The sequence below is a fragment of the Gopherus evgoodei genome, chromosome 3 (genome assembly GCF_007399415.2).
Source record: "Gopherus evgoodei ecotype Sinaloan lineage chromosome 3, rGopEvg1_v1.p, whole genome shotgun sequence".
Taxonomy (NCBI): Eukaryota; Metazoa; Chordata; order Testudines; family Testudinidae; genus Gopherus; species Gopherus evgoodei.
In genome coordinates, this window is record NC_044324.1 from 186629558 (window position 1) to 186650583 (window position 21026).

Here is a 21026-nt window from a genome sequence, read left to right on the forward strand (position 1 = left end):
TACACTAATTCTAAATTATCATGTTTTAATGTAATAACAAAAATGGGGGAAAGAGTTACAGACAATACAAGCAGAGTTATATCTGAACAGAATGTCTTTTCCTAAATATTTTCCTTAAGACACCAGTGGGTCTTAAGTGTTCAGCCCTGGGAGTGAAACAGTGGCATGCAGAAGGGATTTCTAACTAAAACAAAGTTCAGAATATTTTGATTCTTATTGTAATCTTCACACTTCTTCTTTCCTACGTTTTGAAAAGCTTTATAATCTTTAAGATTTATTAATGTGGGTAAGTATCAGAGGGTAGCCGTGTTAGTCTGGATCTGTAAAAGCAGCAAAGAATCCTGTGGCACCTTATAGACTAACAGACGTTTTGGAGCATGAGCTTTCGTGGGTGAATACCCACTTCCTCAGATGCATGTGGTGAATACCCACTTCCTCAGATGACATGCATCTGAGGAAGTGGGTATTCACCCACGAAAGCTCATGCTCCAAAACGTCTGTTAGTCTATAAGGTGCCACAGGATTCTTTGCTGCTTTTAATGTGGGTAAGTGCATGTGTCCTCTTCAGCATAAAAATTCTTGCATATCTGGTTTCTTTTAAAGTTTGGCAGATCTTGCTCTCCCTTCTTGTTACATTCATCATTATTATTCTTAGTTTTTTGAATAGAATGGTTTCTGTTACAGTTCCTTGGTAAATGCCATTTCTACTTTCTTTCAAGTATATGTTCATAACTATCCCTATTGACATTCCAGAATATGTGTAAGTTTCAGAGTAGCAGCCATGTTAGTCTGTATCCGCAAAAAGAACAGGAGTACTTGTGGCACCTTGGAGACTAACTAATTTATTTCAGCATAAGCTTTCGTGTGCTGTTGTCATCATGAATAAGTTGGAATATGAATAAGAGGCTACTAGGCAGCTCTCTAACTCCACATTCTACAGGCCATTATCCTCTGATCCCACTGATGATTACCAAAAGAAACTACACCATCTGCTCAAGAAAATCCCTGAAAAAGCACAGGAACAGATCTGTACAGACACATGTCTAGAACCCTAAGCAGGGGTATTCTATTTGCTACCCAAGATCCATAAACCTGGAAATCCTGGACGCCCCATCATCTCAAGCATTGGCACCCTAACAGCAGGATTGTCTGGCTTTTTGGACTCCCTCCTCAGGCCTTATGCTACCAGCTCTCCCAGCTATCTTTGAGACACCACTGACTTCCTGAGGAAACTACAGTCCATTGGTGATCTTCCAGAAAACACCATCCTGGCCACTATGAATGTAGAAGCCCTCTACACCAACATTCCACACAAAGATGGACTACAAGCCATCAGGAATAGTATCCCCAATAATATCATGGCAAACCTTGTGGCTGAACTTTGTGACTTTTTCCTCACCCACAACTATTTCACATTTGGGGACAATATATACCTTCAAGTCAGTGGGCACTGCTATGGGTACCCGCATGGCCCTACAGTATGCCAACATTTTTATGGCTGACTTCAAACAACGCTTCCTTAACTCTCGTCCCCTAATGCTCCTACTCTACTTGCGCTACATTGATGATGTCTTCATCATCTGGACCCATGGAAAAGTAGCCCTCGAAGAATTCCACCATGATTTTAACAATTTCCATCCCACCATCAACCTCAGCCTAGACCAATCCACACAAGCGGTCCATTTCCTAGACACTACTGTGCTAATAACCGATGGTCACATAAACACCATCCTACTGACCGCTATACTTACCTACATGCCTCCAGCTTCCATCCAGGACACACCACACGATCCATTGTCTACAGCCAAGCTCTAAGATACAACCGTATTTCCTCCAATCCCTCAGACAGAGATAAACACCTACAAGATCTCTGTCAAGCATTCTTAAAACTACAGTACCCACCTGCTGAAGTGAAAAAACAGATTGACAGAGCCAGAAGGGTACCCAGAAGTCACTTACTACAGGAGAGGCCCAGCAAAGAAAATAACAGAACGCCACTAGCCATCACCTTCAGCCCCCAACTAAAACCTCTCCAGTGCATCATCAAAGATCTACAACCTATCCTGAAAGATGATCCCTCACTCTCACAGATCTTGGGAGAGAGACCAGTCCTTGCTTACAGACAGCCCCCCAACCTGAAGCAAATACTCACCAGCAACCGCACACCATACAACCTAAACACTAACCCAAGAACCTATCCTTGCAACAAAGCCAGATGCCAACTCTGTTCACATATCTATTCAAGTGACACCATCATAGGACCTCATCACATCAGCCACGCCATCAGGGGTTCGTTCACCTGCACATCTACAAACGTGATATATGCTCTCATGTGCCAGCAATGCCCCTCTGCCATATACATTGGCCAAACTGGACAGTCTCTATGCAAAAGAATAAATGGACACAAATCTGACATCAGGAATCATAACATTCAAAAAACAGTGGGAGAACACTTCAACCTCTCTAACCACTCAGTGACAGACTTGAAGATGACAATTTTACAACAAAAAAACTTCAAAAACAGACTCCAAAGAGCGACTGCTGAACTTGAATTAATATGCAAATTAGATACAATTAACTTTGGTTTGAACAGAGACTGGGAATGGTTGGGCCATTACACTAATTTAATCTATTTCCCCATGTTAAGTATCCTCACACCTTCTGTGGGTCATCTTAATTATCACTTCGAAAGTTTTTTTTTCTCCTGTTGTTGATAGCTCATCTCAGTGGACTGGCCTCTTACAGTTGGTATGCGTACTTCCACCTTTTCATGTTCTCTGTATGTATAAATATCTTCTTGCTGTATGTTCCCGTCTATGCATCCAATGAAGTGGGCTGTAGCCCACAAAAGCTTATGCTCAAATAAATTTGTTAGTCTCTAAGGTGCCACAAGTACTCCTGTTCTTTTTGCAGAATATGTGTAGTATTTTCCTTCAGGTTTATTTTTACAACATACACCAAAAATTAAATGAACTTAACTTTAACTACATTAAACTTGCAGTTCTGATTATAAATGGCTTTAACAGCTAACTTTATTAAAAGTAATTTTGTCAAATTCATGTATTTCTTTTCTAGAGAAAAAAAACCAGCAAACATCTCTTGCTGCTCTTGCACATGACAGCAATAAAGGTCAGAGGTCATTACAACAAAGCTCCTGTGGATCAGAACAAAATAAAAATGCAATAACAAGCTATTCATCAAAAGATATAGATAGTAGTATATCAAAGAACTCCTGCATTACAGGAAGTGACTGGAGCTCAGATGAGGATGAAGGAGGTAATAAAAGACCAAAATCCAGGCATGCATCTATCCTTTCAAGTCAGACATCTGAAGAAAGCACAAGATACAGCAGAATTGGGAGCGAAATGTATTTAACAGCATCTGACGATAGTAGTTCTCTATTTGAAGAGGAGAATTTTGTGGTTCAGAGATCCGAGCACAAAAAGCTATATTCCTGGCAGCAAGGATCTCAGTGGAAAAATCAGAACAATCTACTTGGAAAGAGCAGTTCTGAGGCCTTGGGTAGAAAAGACCAAGATAGCTCTTCAGATGAACTGAATAAGAAATTTCTGTCTCAGAGATTAGATTATTCATCCTCATCCAGTGAAGCAAATACCCCAAGTCCAATTTTAACGCCTGCTCTAATACCTAAGCATCCAGTCATGACATCTTCAACAGATTCTCAGTGTGCAACACAATCAAATTCTCAATCAAATATGCCAACTCCAAAGTTGCGGACTCCCAATGTTTTTAGTATAAGTGTAGCATTGGCAAAAAAGCACTTAAGCCAACCCCAGCTGAGTTCTGACAGAATGTTTGATGGAAATAGAAATGCTATAAGCATGATACGGCCCTTGAGACCTCAGGAAACAGACATCGACCTGCTAGATGGGGAAAATACTGACATTTTAGAGAAAATGGAGATTGATTATGATGGAGCATTTACCTATGACTCTTTTGAGGCACAGAGTGCAGAAAACCAGGAGTCCAGTGATATAACAAGGAAGGCAATTAGCAACAAACCCCCTACTCCTCCTCTGCATCGATTCCCCTCCTGGGTAAATAGAATTAAATATTTTTTACTGATTTAAATTAACTCATTTTGTTGCTCTTATTACACTTTTCTCTCCTATACCTTTCTCATTCCCTGTGTCTATGGTGGGAATATGATTTGTTGGCTTAATAACAACTGAGATTATCAAATCCTCAGGAGCAAGTTGAATTTAAACACCTATTCTAGGATCTTGTATTTTTTCTTTTGCAGAAGAATATGGAGTAAATCATATCAGTGAAATATTTAAATTGCATACATTCAACATCCCTTCTCCTGTTCATGGGCTAATGAGCTCTTTGTTTTGAAAATATCATATAAAAATGAATAACCATATTTTTGTATGTAGACCAGTGGTCTCCAAAGTGGGGTGCGCAAGAGGATCCTTCGGAGTGGGCGGCAGGAGGAGCACCACCGGAGCAGTGCTGCTTTCCCCCCCCCCTTCCTCGGCAGTTCGGCCGGGAGTCTGAGTGGCTTTTTTTTTTATTTTCTCACTTCCACAGTTTGGCTGGTAGCAGGGGGTGCGTGCTCAAAATTTTTTTACTGATGGGATGCGCAATCAAAAAAGTTTGGAGACCACTGATGTAGAGAACATCACAGTTGTTGAAAAAGTCATATCTAATTTTCATGTGTTCATTTGTGCACACACAGTTAGATAATGATTCTAACCACTGACTTTTTTTTATGATCATAGTACTAGGAGTCCTGGTTCCAAGTCCTTTGCTCTAAAAATTAAGCAATACAATCCAGGCCAATAATTTGTGAATTAAAGAATTGTAAATCTAGATTGGCACAAAAGACAGTATTTAAAGAAGTTGTTAGTCCCATTAGTTGTTCAGAGAAATGTCTTAATCTGTAGTAGTAGTAATTCACTGATTACAGAAGAATTTTACACGTCCAGTGAGATATTAAGAAAATGGTTTTAAAATGTAATAGAATTAATATTACATCATGACACAAGCGGTCATACTTTAATACTTTGATTTAAGTCCTCTACTTACAATTACTTAGTTGTGAGCTAGCTCCTTCCAGGCTGAGAATGTAAAGTCTTCTCTTGCCAATGATTTACTTTGTTATGCCCACCTAGTGCAGAATCTGAAACCATAGAGTAATACGAGTACCTGGCCTGTTGGTGCTGTGGGGTTAGGTCAGAAATGAACTATACTTTAATGTTACTTTAACAGTTTGTGCATGTGAAGTTTTTCATTAGGAGTTTTTGCTACCGTAGTTTGAAAAGCTTTTGGTGAAAAGCTACTTCCATAGCCTCCCTTTGTAGATAACATCTAGTCTTCTAGCATAGACTGTCCTCTCCCTGTTACTCTTTGAGGAACTGATTTTAGTATTAAAAACAAAGAACTGTACACAGGCAAGAGTTGTATGGGAAAAGGTTGAAAGAAACCACTGGTCTGGTGAGTGGTGTAGACAATGTCACATTTCAGCCACCACTGATAACTGCTGTATCACATATTTGTAGCAGTGTGAGGGCAAAGGGAAGGTTTGAGGAAGAAATACCTTTCATTTCCTAATATCTACAGTAAAACATTTCTGCTTTTATGTTAGGAAAGCAGAATTTATGCTGTAGCCAAGTCAGGTTTACGAATGTCTGAAGCTTTCAACATGGACTCTTTTAACAAAAGTAAGTGGGTCTTTGTACCAACAGCCAAAATCCTCTGCTTACTGTAATTTATAAGGGACCAGTTGTCCCAGGCACCTCTAAAATATGCCTCTGAAGATTTCTTTGGATTTTTTCTTTAAGATATGGTAAAACAGATTTAACCTTTTCATTATTTCTATCACCTATTCTTGAATACTTGCCTCTTAAATACAAATTCATTATAGTCTTAATTCCCTATAACTTTCTTTGGAATTCTTGGTGAAGATTATGTAACCAGACATCAAAAGAGAGAGACTGTACTTACATTACAAAAAGACTAGTGGTCCTGATTATGATTTTCTCATATCCCATTACTTCAGTATAATTTAGGAGTAACTGTAGTAAAGACAATAAATCTACAGTGGTGTGACATCAGAATCCAACCAAATGTTTCAAATAATTTTGGAGGGTAATTTTAAAGAATTGTGTTTTATACTGTGTATTTCAGGTGCTGCTTCTATAGCTTCGTATACCATATCTGCACTATACACTTCTTTGATATACAAGAACATGACCACTCCAGTCTACACAACTCTGAAAGGGGTAACCTTATTGTTGTTTAAAAGAAAACTGTGTGAAAAGCCATACTGTTAGGCTCCACATTCAAGAACTTGGCATTTTATGCTTGATGGCACTTTGCCAAATTTGTCATAAGATCATGTTTAGAGACCATAAAAACCCCAGAAGTAATGGAAATGTCAAATGTCCAGAAAATAAATTGTTGTTGCTTATAAATTGTTGCAAGCCTGTGTCAATTTTTGTTGTGGCCCGTACTGGTTTTCCCAGGGCTTGTTAATTATTGAAAGAGCTGCATTGTGTGCAAAGCTGTAATTACAAGTTTAGATCTAGAAGGGTCTTTGTGTCAATGCCAAAGCTATTTGTTTTTAGAAGCTTGCAGAATCTAATCAGAACATTATTTGTTTCCTGGCAGCCTCTTGTAATTTGAAGAGATGTATGTTTTTAAACAGAAATGATGTAATAGATAGGTCTTGGGGGTTTCAGCTGAATATTACTTATGTGCCAAATCCTGGGGCTCAAGAAAGAACTGCAGTACAATCTAAATGCAGTGGAACCGGTAGAGTTCCAGTGCTGTGCAGAGGTAATGCAGATGCTAAGAGCCCATAAAGGCCATCCCTATTCTCTATATGCTGTGGAGCTCTGCTGCATGAGAGCTTTATCTTATGTAGCTTGCACAGAAATTTGGGGTGTGGCAGGGCAGAGCTATGTGACTGGTGGATCTGATGTAAATGGGAGCCACCAGCCAAACCCACCCCTTCCATGAAAAGCTGGAGTAGGATCTGTGGAGTGGCTCCGCTGGCATTTTATAACCTGGGATAAAGAGGGCTGATTGCTACAGATTGTTGCTACTGCTTGCTCCCTGCACAAAGCCCATTACTTGCCAGTGTACCTATTGAATGTACAAGATCATGTCATACTGAGCCAAATAATTGTAATTGAGCAGAATACCCTTTCCTGATGAAACTGAACACCTGGTCGAAAAGGGAACCTCCCCTACCCAGCCTGGTGAAAATGAGCAAGTGAGCGTGGGGGAGAGCAAGCGATGGAGGGAAGGGGGATGGAGTGAGCGGGGTGGGGCCTCAGAGAAGAGGCGAGGCAAAGGTGTTTGGTTTTGTTCGGTCAGAAAGTTGGCAACCCTAGCAGATACACATGCTGCAAAAGCATTAATGAGTTTCTGTATTCTGTCAAGGAGTGACCCCACACATATCCTGCCGTGCAAATGATTCCTGCCAAGAACAGGAGTCATCTGTACATGCATGTTTAATGTTGGATCAGTGGCTGCCTCACTTTTAGCCCTGCCTCAGAACATTCCCCCAGTGTTAATTTCATTGAGGGCCTATGGAGAAGCCTCACCATAGTTTTGAGTTAGCCAACCTCCACCTCAGTCTGCCAGAACACAGGTTCTCCAAAAGGCAGTCGTGCACACCTTCAACCAGAACTTGGACCATAGGTGGCTGCTGAAACATGCCCTCTGAGTTTTATTTGTAAAGTGAAATATACTCATCCTCATACTTATGTTTTCTTGTTGGTGCATCGGAGAGAGAGTTTGGTGGGTACTGGGGCACAAGGTAAACTTTAGGTATTTTTAAGCTGCTTAATTTTGGGGGGGAGGGGTTGTTTTGTTTTACATCTCCTGTGGTAGTTAGCCTAGTAAGATTTCTTGTCAACAATGCTAGTGCTAATAATTTTAGTATTTATACTACCCTTTATTATGGGTGATGTATATCCTTGGTGTTAAGGGTTTGATTTGGTTTTGTTTTAATTATAATAATAATTGGAGATATACCACCCTCCTAGAACTGGAAGGGACCTCTGGAGTCCAGCCACCTCCCTTCACTAGCAGAATCAAGTACTGATTTTTACCCCAGATCCCTAAGTGGCCCCCTCAAGGATTGAACTTACAACCCTAGGTTTAGCAGGCCAAGGCTCAAACCACTGAGCTATCCGTCCTGCCTGCCATGCAATTAAATCTTTAGCATGGTAGGCATCTATAGTGCCTGTTGCAGCAGTAAGCTGTTTTAAAAGCCAATAAAATAAATACATCCATAAAGTAATATATTTTGCATAAAATTTCAAAGAATGTGTGTTAATTTCTGTAGAAAGCAACTCAGATAAGCAACAGCCCGTTCTTAGATGACTCTTCAGGATCAGAGGAAGAAGACAGCTCCCGATCCAGCTCACGGACCTCAGAATCAGACTCTCGAAGTAGAAGTGGCCCAGGTAGCCCCAGGGCCATGAAACGAGGTGGGCAGAAACCATAAAAACAAATATTTTGAGAGGCTTAATATGATTTTGGAGCACGTGCAATGTTTATTCTTTATATCAATGGGTTTCTCCTTTTTAAAATATGGATGCCTTGAACATGGATGTAGCTCGTTTGTTTTATGTTTCACATATCAAAGCTGAAGCCAAAGCAAACTGACAGGAGAATGGGTAGCTTTCCTTTTTATGATTACCAATACTATATGTATTTCTAAGGCATTACTGTAGTATCTTCTTGTCATTTGAGGGGAAAGATGATTTTGTGATTAAAGCACAAGGTGTGGTTTCAGGGGATCTGGGTTCTGTTCCCTGCCCCATCATGGATTTTCTGTGACCTTTGACTGTAACTAGATGGAATAACTCAGCAGAAAAATATAGTGAGAGTCAGCAAAATATTTTTCTTAAGTTTATAACACAAAAGTAATAATTTAACCTAATCAGACAGCAAAGGAATTCAGTTCAGTTCTGTGATCTCAGAGTGTGAAGCCTACCTTCTTAAAGGCATTCTCCATCCTCTCTGCCTCTAAAACAGTCAGTTTTACAGTGCGTCCCCTGAGACCTGTGCAAAGAGAGGAAGAGGCTGACCTGAAGTTAGTCCCTGGCACACAAGTGTCTATTACCCTCCATTTGTTTGTGTTTTCCCCATATGCAAAAAGGGAGTAGCACTTCCCTACCTCACAGGTGAAGTGAGGCTTCATTTTCTGTTGGTAAATTGCTTTGAGATCCTCTGATAGTATAATGTTACAGATATCAAAATATTATTGTTATTTACTGAGGTCTGGTCTACACTACAGGGGAAAATCAATCTCAGATACACAACTTCAGCTATGTGAATAACGTAGCTGAAGTCAAAGTATCTAAGATCGAATTACTCACCGTCCTCACGGCGCGGGATCCATGTCTGTGGCTCCCCATGTCGACTCCGCAACTCCGTTTGGGTTGGTGGAGTTCCGGAATCGATATAAGCGAGTTCGGGGATCGATTGCTACCCGCTGATACGGCAGGTAGTGAAGATGTAGCCTAACTCTGATTGGACAATGTCAGTGGCTAACTAACTAGAGTTTCACTTATGTCACACGCAGGCACATGTAGTCAATGGATTAACAGAATTTGAGTGCCAACCACAGGCCCCCGTTAAGTTTCCACAATAATGGTCTGCTTTGCAAAGAATGTATACAACATTCTTGCTTTCTAGAATTGTCCTTAACCTAATTCTTTCTCCTCAATTTGGTTTGGTTGGTTCTGATAGGGTGAAACAGAACATAACTGTTAAAGTGCTCCCATTCTGGCAAGTATTGAAGCCCTCCCTGTTTCTCTCATACCAAATTTCTCTGCCATGCCCACTGCCCTTTAAGATATCTAAGGGCTTACTTGCACTGATGTAGCTACACCTATGTAGCTACACCTATGCTATGCCAGTGCAAATCCATGCTGTAGTTGGATTGCACTAGTGTAAAAGGGCTTAAGTCTTTCTCTCACTTCCCTGCCAGATTTATCTTTGCTGATAGCTAAGCTGATACCTACCGAAGCTTTGGGCCTGAATTGCTTCTCACGCTAGTTTCTACACCAATCTAACTTAGTTGAATTAATTAGAATCACTGCGGATTTACAATATTGTAGGCAGTAGTGGAATCTGACCCATTGTTTCATGCTGTTTCTCTGGAGACTCAAGAAGATAGCCCTGCATTGTTTCACATTCAGAAGTCTTTCTTCACAGCCTTGAGCATGTGTTCTTATTTATAATGCATAATTTGAAGATTGGGAGATGCACAGGTGAAAACTAAGGGTATACTGGCCTATAGTATCGTAATTACTGATATTTTAGGAGGAAAGAGCCCAGCTTGACTCTCAAAACCCAGATGAATTTGCTGGTCTGGAAGTTACAAAAACAATATTTTTATTTGTAAAATCAGCCAATATATGGAATTAATCAAACAAAATAAACAGAATGCTACAGTGCAAATGTTATACAGTAACTCTTCAGAGTCGAACAGTAGTTTTAAGTAAATCTTTTGAAAAGGAAACTTTCACATTTGAAAATGAGTGGTTTTTTCCATTTTGATGAATAAGCAAAGAGTTTGTTTTAGTATTAGTGAATCATTCAGAGGAAAAATTGGATGTGGTTTTTCATAGAAGCAGGTGGACATGGGCTAAAACTTTTTTTAATTCTGAAACTGGATTTGAATACACAGTTTTTTTGGCAGGGAAAAAATTGCACAGGCTCTTATTCATAACTGACTCAGTATAAAAATTCCCCACATTCATTGCAAGTCAAAGAAAATAAGAGTGGCAGGGAAAGGCAGCCTAGACAGCCCATCTACAATCTAACCACATGACAAGCCTTTGGGCAATTCATCTACCATACAGGCAACTTACCTGAGAGGACCAGATGATAAAGAAAAAAAAGTAGTAAAGAAAAATCATATATAGTTTAGCACAGAAGTCGGCAACCTTTCAGAAGTGGTGTGTCGAGTCTTCATTTATTCACTCTAATTTAAGATTTCGCATGCCAGTAATACATTTTAACATTTTTAGAAGGTCTCTTTCTGTAAGTCTATAATATATAACTAAACTATTGTTGTGTATAGAATAAATAAGGTTTTTTAAATGTTTAAGAAGCTTCATTTAAAATTAAATTAAAATGGAGAGCCTGCTGGACCAATGGCCAGGACCCGTGTGTGTGAGTACCACTGAAAATCAGCTTGCGTGCCATAGGTTCCCTACCCCTGGTTTAGCATGAAGAGCCTACACTTGATCACCAAAAAATAGACAGAGATGTAATATGATGTACAGAAATGCTAGTGATCTACTGCAGAACTCTTAAGTGTGGTGATTGAACAGAACTAATTAAATCTGATGGCATTTAAAATATTATTTTTATATATATAATATAATCTTTTAAATGCCATATATATTTATAAACAAGTGTTTTAAACAGGAGATTCCAAATATTTTCCTTCATTCACAGGTCATTAAGTAGCCCCATTTGATTGTAAGGAATATGGGCTTCAGTGTGTTTTGGGTAGAAAATTAATATTTGATCTATGGCTGTTGAAATTATGGGCAAGTGTAGTCAATTGGAGGTTTTATGGAATCACTGAATTATTTTCCTTGGAATTTTGTTCCTTTGAGAGTAAGATTCTCCTAATATCTTGCTCTTAGATGAAGCAGTGATAACTGGATATGGCAGTGTTATATTTTTGTTTCTTTCTGGAGTGTTTGCACACCTATTTGGAATAATTTTAGTTTTAATTCATAACTAACAGCCTGTTCATATTGTGGATCCCCATTTCATGGTTTAATTCAATTTGATTGTTGAAGTGCTGAGGATCACTCTCTTATGCACATTGTCAGAGAGAGATGGAATTAGAGAACACTGTTTTTGAAGATTAGAGAGTGAGAAAGAGACATTGTCACATACATGAACCTGATTTATGGAAGTGAAGAAATTAATGTTGGGCTCCTGGGAGCCTTAGGGCTGCTCTAACTTGTACTCTGGCTGGTATGGCTCCCTGGGTACTCTCCACGCTGAGAATAGCTAAAGTGTGGAGTGCCCTGGCTTCCCCCTAATGCTGGGGGTGTAGAGATGGAAGGATAATGTTTTTGCAGCAATTCTACATAATTTGGGAATCCACTTATGCTGTAAGGTTTTCTTAGGAGTTTCTATGACATTCTAAGGACCTTTACATTGCTGCACAGAGGAACCAAGAATCGATCCCTGTAAATTTCAGTGGCTGCAGATTTCACTTGAAAGTCAATAAGCCTTCCAAAGTTGATGACTTACAATGGTCTGTTTAAATAATTATTTTCCAGTAGGTGAAAACTATAGACCATATGAAGAATTTTAATTTGTCCCAATATACCTTCTCCTTTGAGTTCCGATAATAAGTTGACATTTAAGAATATTTTACAATCAGTAAATATTAAATTGCTTTTAATCATATTCTTGAACATGACATTTTTCACATTGCTCCTTGCATTCGTTATGTTTATGTGCCTGAAGCATTTCCAAATTCCTAAATAAACACTTTGATATTATTTTTAAGGAATTTACTTGCGCTGCTTGATATTCTCATCAAAAATATTTAATTCCCTCTGGAATGCTATTAATATTTTAGTTTGTCAACAACTCCCAGCTCAGCTGTTCCCTCCATACCATGCCCAATTTCTCATGTCTAAAATATGATGACAAAGAAATAGATACATGGCATCTTTTTTCCTTTTTCGCTCAGGTGTGTCTTTGTCTTCTATGACCTCAGAAAGCGACTATGCTGTTCCCCCTGATGCCTACTCAACAGATATAGACTATTCAGAGCCAGAGCAGAAACTCCCTAAAACCTGTTCCTCATCTAGTGATAATGGAAAAAATGTGAGTACCAAAGTTATGCAAAGAATAATAGCATTTCTTTCTTCTACAATGTTAACAAAGCCCAGTACTAAGTTTGCTTGGCACACAGTGTGATGATTACAAGTAGCAATGTGTTCAGATTCATTAAATGACCCATATGCTGACTGTAACAAATCAGACACTTGAGGTGACCTATTGTGTGTGAAATATCTAAACACAGCATAGGAGAACCATGTTGGGTGTACAGAGGGGTGGCCTCAGTAGCAGCAACAGCAGAGACCCCACTAGAGAGTTAGGGGTGGGGAGAATTACATATCACCCTGTACACAGTACAGAAGATGTCCATGGATGGGGTGTCTGCAACTTCCTCATATAAGATGTAGGGGACAGTGAGCATATCAGATGTGTGGTCAGTGGGTCCGCAGGCTGCACAGTTCACAGAATCCAAACCCACAGTGTGGAGTAACAGGCTGCATCTGTATTCCTCACTATGGCTTGTATTAATGATGGTGGCCTGGGTATCCAAGCCGCTTGGCTGAGTGGGGATGAGGACCATATCACTCAATTACTGACAGAGAGCAAAACCTTGAGCTTTATTTTGCTGGAGTTTGCACTGAAGGTGCTTAGCTCTTATTATGTGACTTGGAGCAAATCTCTGTACCCCTGTCTTACTGTAAAATAGGGAAAATACTTTTTTTTATCTCACATGCATGAATCTTAATGCATGTAAAAACTGGATCTTTCTGCTATAAAAAGGCAAAGTATTGTAATAATTATTATTTACCATGCATGCATTTTTTCTTTGGCAAAATACCTTGTTATAATATATTACATAATTTATTTTTTATTTTAAATAATCAGGAGCCATTGGAAAAATCTGGATATTTGTTAAAAATGGGTGGCAAAGTAAAAACCTGGAAACGACGATGGTTTGTGCTCAAAGGCGGTGAGTTATTGTACTACAAATCTCCGGTGAGTATGAATAACATGTTTACTGTTTAGTTCCCGATTCCTCTAAATGACTGTAAAATTGCCAGATGAAAAAATACATTTCTTCATTTGAATACATTAAATTAAACATTTCATAATAAAGCACCCAGTCCCACAAACTGTTGAGCACCCTCAACTTTTATCTTATGGGATTTGAGGGCACTCTATCTGCTAGGTCAGTGGTGAGAGGGAGTGAGGGCTAAGGCTGGGGGTGCGGGTTCTGGTGTGGGGCCAGAAATGAGGAGTTCAGGGTGTAGGAGGAGGCTCCAGGTTGGGGTACGGGTGGGGAGGGCTCAGGGGTGGAGCTAGGGATGGCAGGCTTGGGATGCAGGAGGGGGCTCCAGGCTGGGACCGAGGGATTTGGATGGTGGAAGGGGAATCAGGGCTGGGGCAATGGGTTGGGGTACTGGAGGGGTGTGAGGGCTCTGGGAGTGTGGGCTCTGGGGGGGAGCGGGGATGAGGAATTTGGGGTGCAGGAGGGTGCTGTGGGCTGGGACCAATGGGTTCAGAGAGTGGGAGGGGGATCAGGGTTTTGGGGCTCCGGAAGGGTGAGGGCTCTGGCGTGGGGCTGAGGATGACAGGCTTGGGGTACAAGAGGGGGCTCTGAGCTGGGATCAAGGGGTTCAGAGGGTGGGAGAAAGATCAGGGCCGTGGCAGGGGATTGGATAGTAGGGGGAGGGCTCAGGGGTGCAGGCTCTGGGCAGTGCTTACCGCAAGTAGCTCCCAGAAGCATGTCCCCCTCCGGCTCCGAGGTGCAGTGGGAGCTGAGGGCTGGATTAAATGGTCCGACGAGTCGGATGTGGCCTGCAGGCTGTAGTTTGTCTGCCCCATGCTGGATGCTTCCAGTAATCAAGTCTTAAATGTGTTATACCAGTATTTTATTACTGATGAATAATCCTTTTTTTCATGTTCTTTCACACAGAGTGATGTAATTCGAAAGCCACAAGGTCAAATTGAGTTAAGCATATCCAGCCACATTGTAAGGGGTGATGGAAAACAAACGGTTCAGGTGCTTCCTTGTCTCATTGTATTTTTAGAGGGGTCCTCTCTTTTCACCCCAAAAATGACCCTTCCTCCAAATGTGTCTCCTTTTGGAGGCAGTCAGTACCCTCCATCTGAGGGGGGAGGGATTGTTTCAGTCATAGAAACTGGAGATAGAAAAGACTATAGCAGTGGTCCCTAACCTTTTCGTCTGGCGGGTGCCAGATGAAGGACTGTAGCAGTGGTCGAGCATCCGCCAAAATGCTGCTGAATTTCGGCGGCATTTTGGGGGCGGCACCTCTCGATGACATCGCTTGTCGGCGGCAAGCGGCGTCATTGAGAGGCGTCGCTGCCGAAATGCTGCCAAATTTTGGTGACATTTTGGCGGATGCTCAACTGCCGGCCAGGAGCCCGCGGGCACCGCATTGGGGACCCCTGCTCTATAGGGTTATCTTTTTCACATTCTTGTGAAGGTAGGATTGTTACCTGTAACATTAATCCAGATGGGATGGCTTTGTGCTCAAGCACTCTGAAATCGCAGATTAACATGCCACCAATTGTGATTCCAATTTAGGTAAAATGAATTCCATGTAATTTACTACAGGGGGATCTCTCAAATGAGATGTCATTGACTATGGGGCCACCTGCTCTGCACGGCCATTAAGCAGTTCTACTCTGAAAAGTGACAGTAAAAATGTTGCGAATATTTTGTATTTGTAAATAAATGTATTGTTTAAATAAGTTGAAATCTATAATATTCCTAGAACTGAAGGCATCTTTTCTGTCACTGTTCAGTTGATCACAGAAAAACGAACATACTACCTGACTGCAGATTCTCCCAACATCTTAGAAGAGTGGATCAAAGTACTGCAGAATGTTCTTAAAGTGCAGGCTGCTAGTCCACTTTTCTTACAGCCTGATGTGAAGCCAGCCATGAAAGGATTGCTGACCAAGGTAGGGACACTTATTTCCCTGACAAAGTATTTTTATTCTGTTTTTATTTTTAAAAATGTTTCTGCTTAATATCTCTAAGTGAAAAAAGGCAACAAGAACTGTATAAAACATGTGTAGTAAACTAATTTTAGTAACCAGTCCTTCTATTGACGTCAATGGCAAAACACCAATTGGCTTCAGCAGGAGCAGAATTGGATCTTTAACAGGGACTTCTTTATACAGTAGTATCTAAGTTGGCTGCAGTATTTGGCATTGGCCCTTGTGTGATTTTGCAAAAGTGCTGTTTGAGGGGCACCCAAAATTAAAGTCCAAAAGTACATGTACTATAAATATTTAGCATAAGAGACTCAAGATCCCGGTCGACCTCCCGGCAGCGGGCCGGTCGCAGGTCCCGGTCTCGCTCTCGGTACCGCTATGAGTACCGGCACCGGTCCCCACGATCAAGAGGTGCAAGATCGGTCGGGACTTTGGCTCCAGGTTTTGCTGCTCCACCTTGGCCGTCCAGACACACGTCCGCATCCTCCCAGGCGGACAGTTACTACGACTGGGACCAGGATACAGAGATACCAGTGGGGGTGTTCCAAGACTCTCAGCTGCAGTACATGGGACCTCAGCAGTGGTCCTTCTGGACACCCTGGGCATACCACCAAGCCCAGGGTGCTCCTCTGGTCCAGACCGGCTCTGCTGCCTCTGAACATCGGGCACCAGAGGCCACCATTTCTCGCCCCCCCCCCCCCCGCGGTTGAGTCGGAAGAGCATGTCACACATCCTCCGGACTCCCCAGGACATCTGGAGCAGGAACCGTCCCAGGAGCAGCAGGCCGTCCAAGACCCCCTCATTCCAGGGGTATCTTCCTCTTCCTCACTGGATGAGGCTGTGGCAGGGACCTCATCATCAGGGCCCCCACCAATAGACCTCAGGGGCCATCAGGACCTCCTGCGCAGAGTGGCCCTCAACATCAAGCTCCCAGTGGAGGAGGTCCCGGAAGTCGAGGACCCCGTGGTGAGCATCCTCACCGCTGATGCTCCCACTCGAGTCGCGCTGCCGTTCATTAAGACCATCCAGGCCACTGCTGACACCCTCTGGCAGTCTCCAGCCTACATTCCACCGACGGCAAAGGGAGTTGAGAGAAAGTACATGGTCCCCTCTCGGGGGTACGAGTACTCGTACGTCCATCCTCCTCCCTCCTCCTTAGTTGTCCAGTTGGTCAACGAAAGGGAACGACATGGCCAGCAGGCACCGGCCCCGAAGTCCAAAGAGGCCAGACGAATGGATCTCCTGGGTTGGAAGGTGTACTCAGCGGGGGCCCTACAGCTCCGTGTGGCCAACCAACAGGCTCTATTGAGCCACTATAACTATAACACTTGAGCTGAAGTGGGTAGGTTCTCCGAACTGCTACCCCCGGACTCACGCCAGGAGTTCAATGCGTTCCTGGAGGAGGGCAAGAAAGTGGCCAGGACCTCTCTCCAGGCCTCCCTGGACGCGGCCGACTCAGCAGCCAGAATCTTGGCCTCGGGGATTACCATGAGGCGCATTTCCTGGCTCCAGGTCTCTAACCTGCCTCTGAAACTGCAGTGCACCATCCAGGACTTACCCTTTGACGGCAAGGGTTTGTTCTCGGACAAGACCGATCCTAGGCTGCAGAGCCTGAAGGATAACGGAGTCATCATGCGCTCGCTGGGGATGCATACCCCCGTAACCCAGCATAGACCCTTCAGGCCCCAAACTCACCGCCCGTATTTTCCACCTCGCCAGAGGCAGGACCACAATAGAAGGCGCGGGTGGGGAGGCCGTAGACGCCAGTCTGGTTCCCAAGGAGGCCAAAACCAGGGACCCTCTAAGGCACCACCGGGCCCCAAGGCCAACTTTTGAAGGTGCGCCCGGCCTCAGAACAGGATCCTCTCCCTCACTTCTCCAACCGCCTCTCCCACTTCCTTCCGGCGTGGTCCCAATTAACATCAGACCTTTGGGTTCTGCGCAGTGAAGCAGGGATACCACCTCCAATTTGCTTCATCACCACCCTCCTGCCCCCCTTCCCGGTCCCTCTTCAGTGACCCCTCTCACAAGCAAGCCCTCCTACAGGAGGTCCAATCTCTCCTCGCTACAGGGGCTATAGAGGAGGTACCTCTAGACGAGAGAGGAAAGGGGTTTTATTCCCGATATTTTCTGATCCCCAAGTCCAAGGGAGGCCTCAGACCTATCCTAGACCTGCGCCTACTCAACAAATGGATGCTCAAGCTGAAGTTCCGCATGATCTCCCTGGGAACGATTATCCCCTCACTGGATCCTGGAGACTGGTATGCTGTCCTTGACATGAAGGATGCATACTTCCATATTGCCATCTTTCCACCGCACAGGAAGTACCTTCGCTTTATGGCCAACCACCAGCACTTCCAATTCACAGTCCTCCCCTTCGGCCTCTCCACGGCCCCTAGAGTGTTTACGAAGTGCATGGCCGTCGTTGCCGCCCACCTCCGCCGGCAACAGGTTCATGTGTTCCCGTATCTGGACGACTGGCTCCTCAAGGGGTCCTCTCAGTCTCAGGTACGGCAGCACATCAATGTAGTTACGGACCTATTTTCCCGGTTGGGACTACTCCTCAACACCGAGAAGTCCACCCTGGTCCCCACGCAGAGGCTGGACTTTATAGGGGCAACGCTGGACTCCACTCAAGCCAGGGCCTACTTGCCTCAGCCCCGCTTCCAAGCGATCGTATCGATCATACGAAGCTTACAGGCTTCCCGGTCACCTCAGCTCGCACCTGTCTCAGACTCCTGGAGCATATGGCCGCATGTACTTATGTGACAAAGTATGCCAGGCTCCGCATGAGACCCTTCCAAACGTGGCTCCATTCGGTCTTCCGCCCGGGCAGGGACCCTATAGACGTCCTGGTGACAGTTCCCCCCAGCCCCCTCCGCTCTCTCGATTGGTGGCTAACTCCATCCCTGGTATGCGCAGAGATGCCTTTCCATCCACAGCCACCATCGATGACCTTAACGACGGATGCGTCATCCCTCGGTTGGGGGGCCCACCTAGGTCACCTGCGTACCCAGGGCCTTTGGTCGTCCCGGGAGCTGACACTCCATATAAACGTCCGTGAGTTGAGGGCAGTGCGCCTGGCCTGCCAGGCATTTCAACAACATCTGCGCGGCCATTGTGTTTCGGTGTTCACGGACAACACAACGGCCATGTACTACATCAACAAGCGAGGAGGGACCCACTCGTCTCCCCTGTGTCAGAAGGCCATTCGACTCTGGGACTTCTGTATAGCCCAGTCGATAGATCTAGTGGCGTCCTTCCTTCCGGGGGTCTGGAACGCTTTGGCGGATCGGCTCAGCCGGTCCTTTCTATGTCATGAGTGGTCAATAAGACCGGACGTCATCCATTCACTCTTCCAGAGGTGGGGATTTCCCCGCATAGACCTGTTCGCCTCCCGCTCGAACAGGAAGTGCCAGGAGTTCTGCTCTTTTCAGGGTCTCTCCCCGGGGTTGATCACGGACGCATTCCTCCTGTCGTGGAGGCACCACCTGTTGTATGCCTTCGCTCCGTTTCCCCTGGTTCACAAGGTCCTGTTGAAGCTCCGCAGGGACAAAGTGCATCTGATCCTGATCGCACCTGCGTGGCCCAGACAGCACTGGTTTACCACCCTGCTAGATCTGTCTGTAGACACCCCAGTTCCCCTCCCTCTCCTCCCAGACCTGATCACACAAGACCACAGCAGGCTTCGTCACCCAGACCTGCGAGCCCTCCACCTCACGGCGTGGCTCCAGCATGGCTAAACGCGGCAGAGTTGAGCTGTTCAGCATGTTCTCCTCAGCAGCAGGAAGCCTTCCACCTGCTTCACGTACTTGGCAAAGTGGAAACGCTTCTCTTGCTGGTTCGGAACTCAGGGCGTTACTCCTTCGGATGCCTTGATCCCCATGGTCCTAGACTACCTCTGGTACCTTAAGCAGCAGGGCCTAGCGACATCCTCTCTGAAGGTGCACTTAGCAGCCATATCTGCTTTCCGGCCAGGCGAGGGCGGCCACTCCGTGTTCTCCCATCCCTTGGTCTCTCGGTTCATTAAGGGCCTAGAGCGTCTCTATCCTCCCGTACGTCGGCCTGCCCCTACCTGGGATCTTAACTTGGTCCTAACCAGGCTCATGCTCCCGCCATTTGAGCCGCTAGCGACTTGCTCGCTCCTGTAACTATCGTGGAAAACAGTGTTCCTGGTGGCCATTACATCGGCCAGGCGGGTCTCCAAACTAAGAGCTCTCACGGTGGACCCCCCATACACTGTTTTCCATAAAGACAAGGTACAGCTGCGCCCTCATTCGGCATTCCTCCCTAAGGTTGTGTCTGCCTTCCACACCAACCAGGACATCTTCCTCCCAGTCTTCTTTCCAAAACCCCACTCTTCTCGGCGGGAGCAGCAGCTACACTGCTTAGATGTACGCAGGGCAGTCGCCTTCTACATTGAGCGTACGAAGCCATTCCAAAAGTCTCCCCAACTGTTTGTGGTGGTCGCGGAACGAATGAAAGGCCTGCCAGTCTCTTCCCAGAGGATCTCCTCCTGGGTGACTGCTTGCATTCGCACATGCTATGACCTAGCTCATGTCCCTTCGGGCCACCTTACAGCGCACTCTACTAGAGCTCAAGCATCATCAACTGCCTTCCTGGCACGCGTGCCCATCCAGGAGATATGCCGCGCAGCGACCTGGTCATTGGTCCACACTTTCACCTCGCACTACGCGCTGGTCCTGCAATCTAGAAATGATGCAGCATTTGGCGCAGTGGTTCTGCATACCGCCACATCTCACTCCGACCCCTCCGCCTAGGTAAGGCTTGGGAATCACCTAACTGGAATGCATATGAGCAATCACTCGAAGAAGAAAAGACGGTTACTCACGTTTGTAACTGTTGTTCTTCGAGATGTGTTGCTCATATCCATTCCAAACCCACCCTCCTTCCCCACTGTCGGAGTAGCCGGCAAGAAGGAACTGAAGGGTGGCCGGGTTGGACGGGGTATATATTAGGCGCCATAGCGGCGCCACTCCAGGGGGCACCCAGCCAACCCGCCGAGTGTTGCTAGGGTAAAAGTTTCTCTGACAAATGTGCATGCGGCGCGCACACACCTAACTGGAATGGATATGAGCAACACATCTCGAAGAACAACAGTTACAAAGGTGAGTAACCGTCTTTTACTGCTAGATACTGTTCTAAAATATTTTTCCCCATTCAAAAAACTAGTGATGCCAATTCATAAGTGGGGAACTTCATTTCAACTC

General features: G+C 44.4%; 1 protein-coding gene across 3 annotated transcripts in view; it reads left to right on the forward strand.

Moving 5' to 3' along the window:
• Positions 1–21026, forward strand: part of PLEKHH2 (pleckstrin homology, MyTH4 and FERM domain containing H2) — a 123149-nt gene that overhangs the window by 55823 nt on the left and 46300 nt on the right. For all 3 annotated transcript variants that reach the window (XM_030557657.1, XM_030557658.1, XM_030557660.1), the window contains 8 exons: positions 3076–4058; positions 5612–5687; positions 6154–6248; positions 8324–8468; positions 12719–12855; positions 13696–13806; positions 14747–14833; positions 15601–15759. In XM_030557657.1, the coding sequence (XP_030413517.1) occupies positions 3076–4058; positions 5612–5687; positions 6154–6248; positions 8324–8468; positions 12719–12855; positions 13696–13806; positions 14747–14833; positions 15601–15759 (1793 nt within the window). The remainder of the gene's footprint in view (positions 1–3075; positions 4059–5611; positions 5688–6153; positions 6249–8323; positions 8469–12718; positions 12856–13695; positions 13807–14746; positions 14834–15600; positions 15760–21026) is intronic.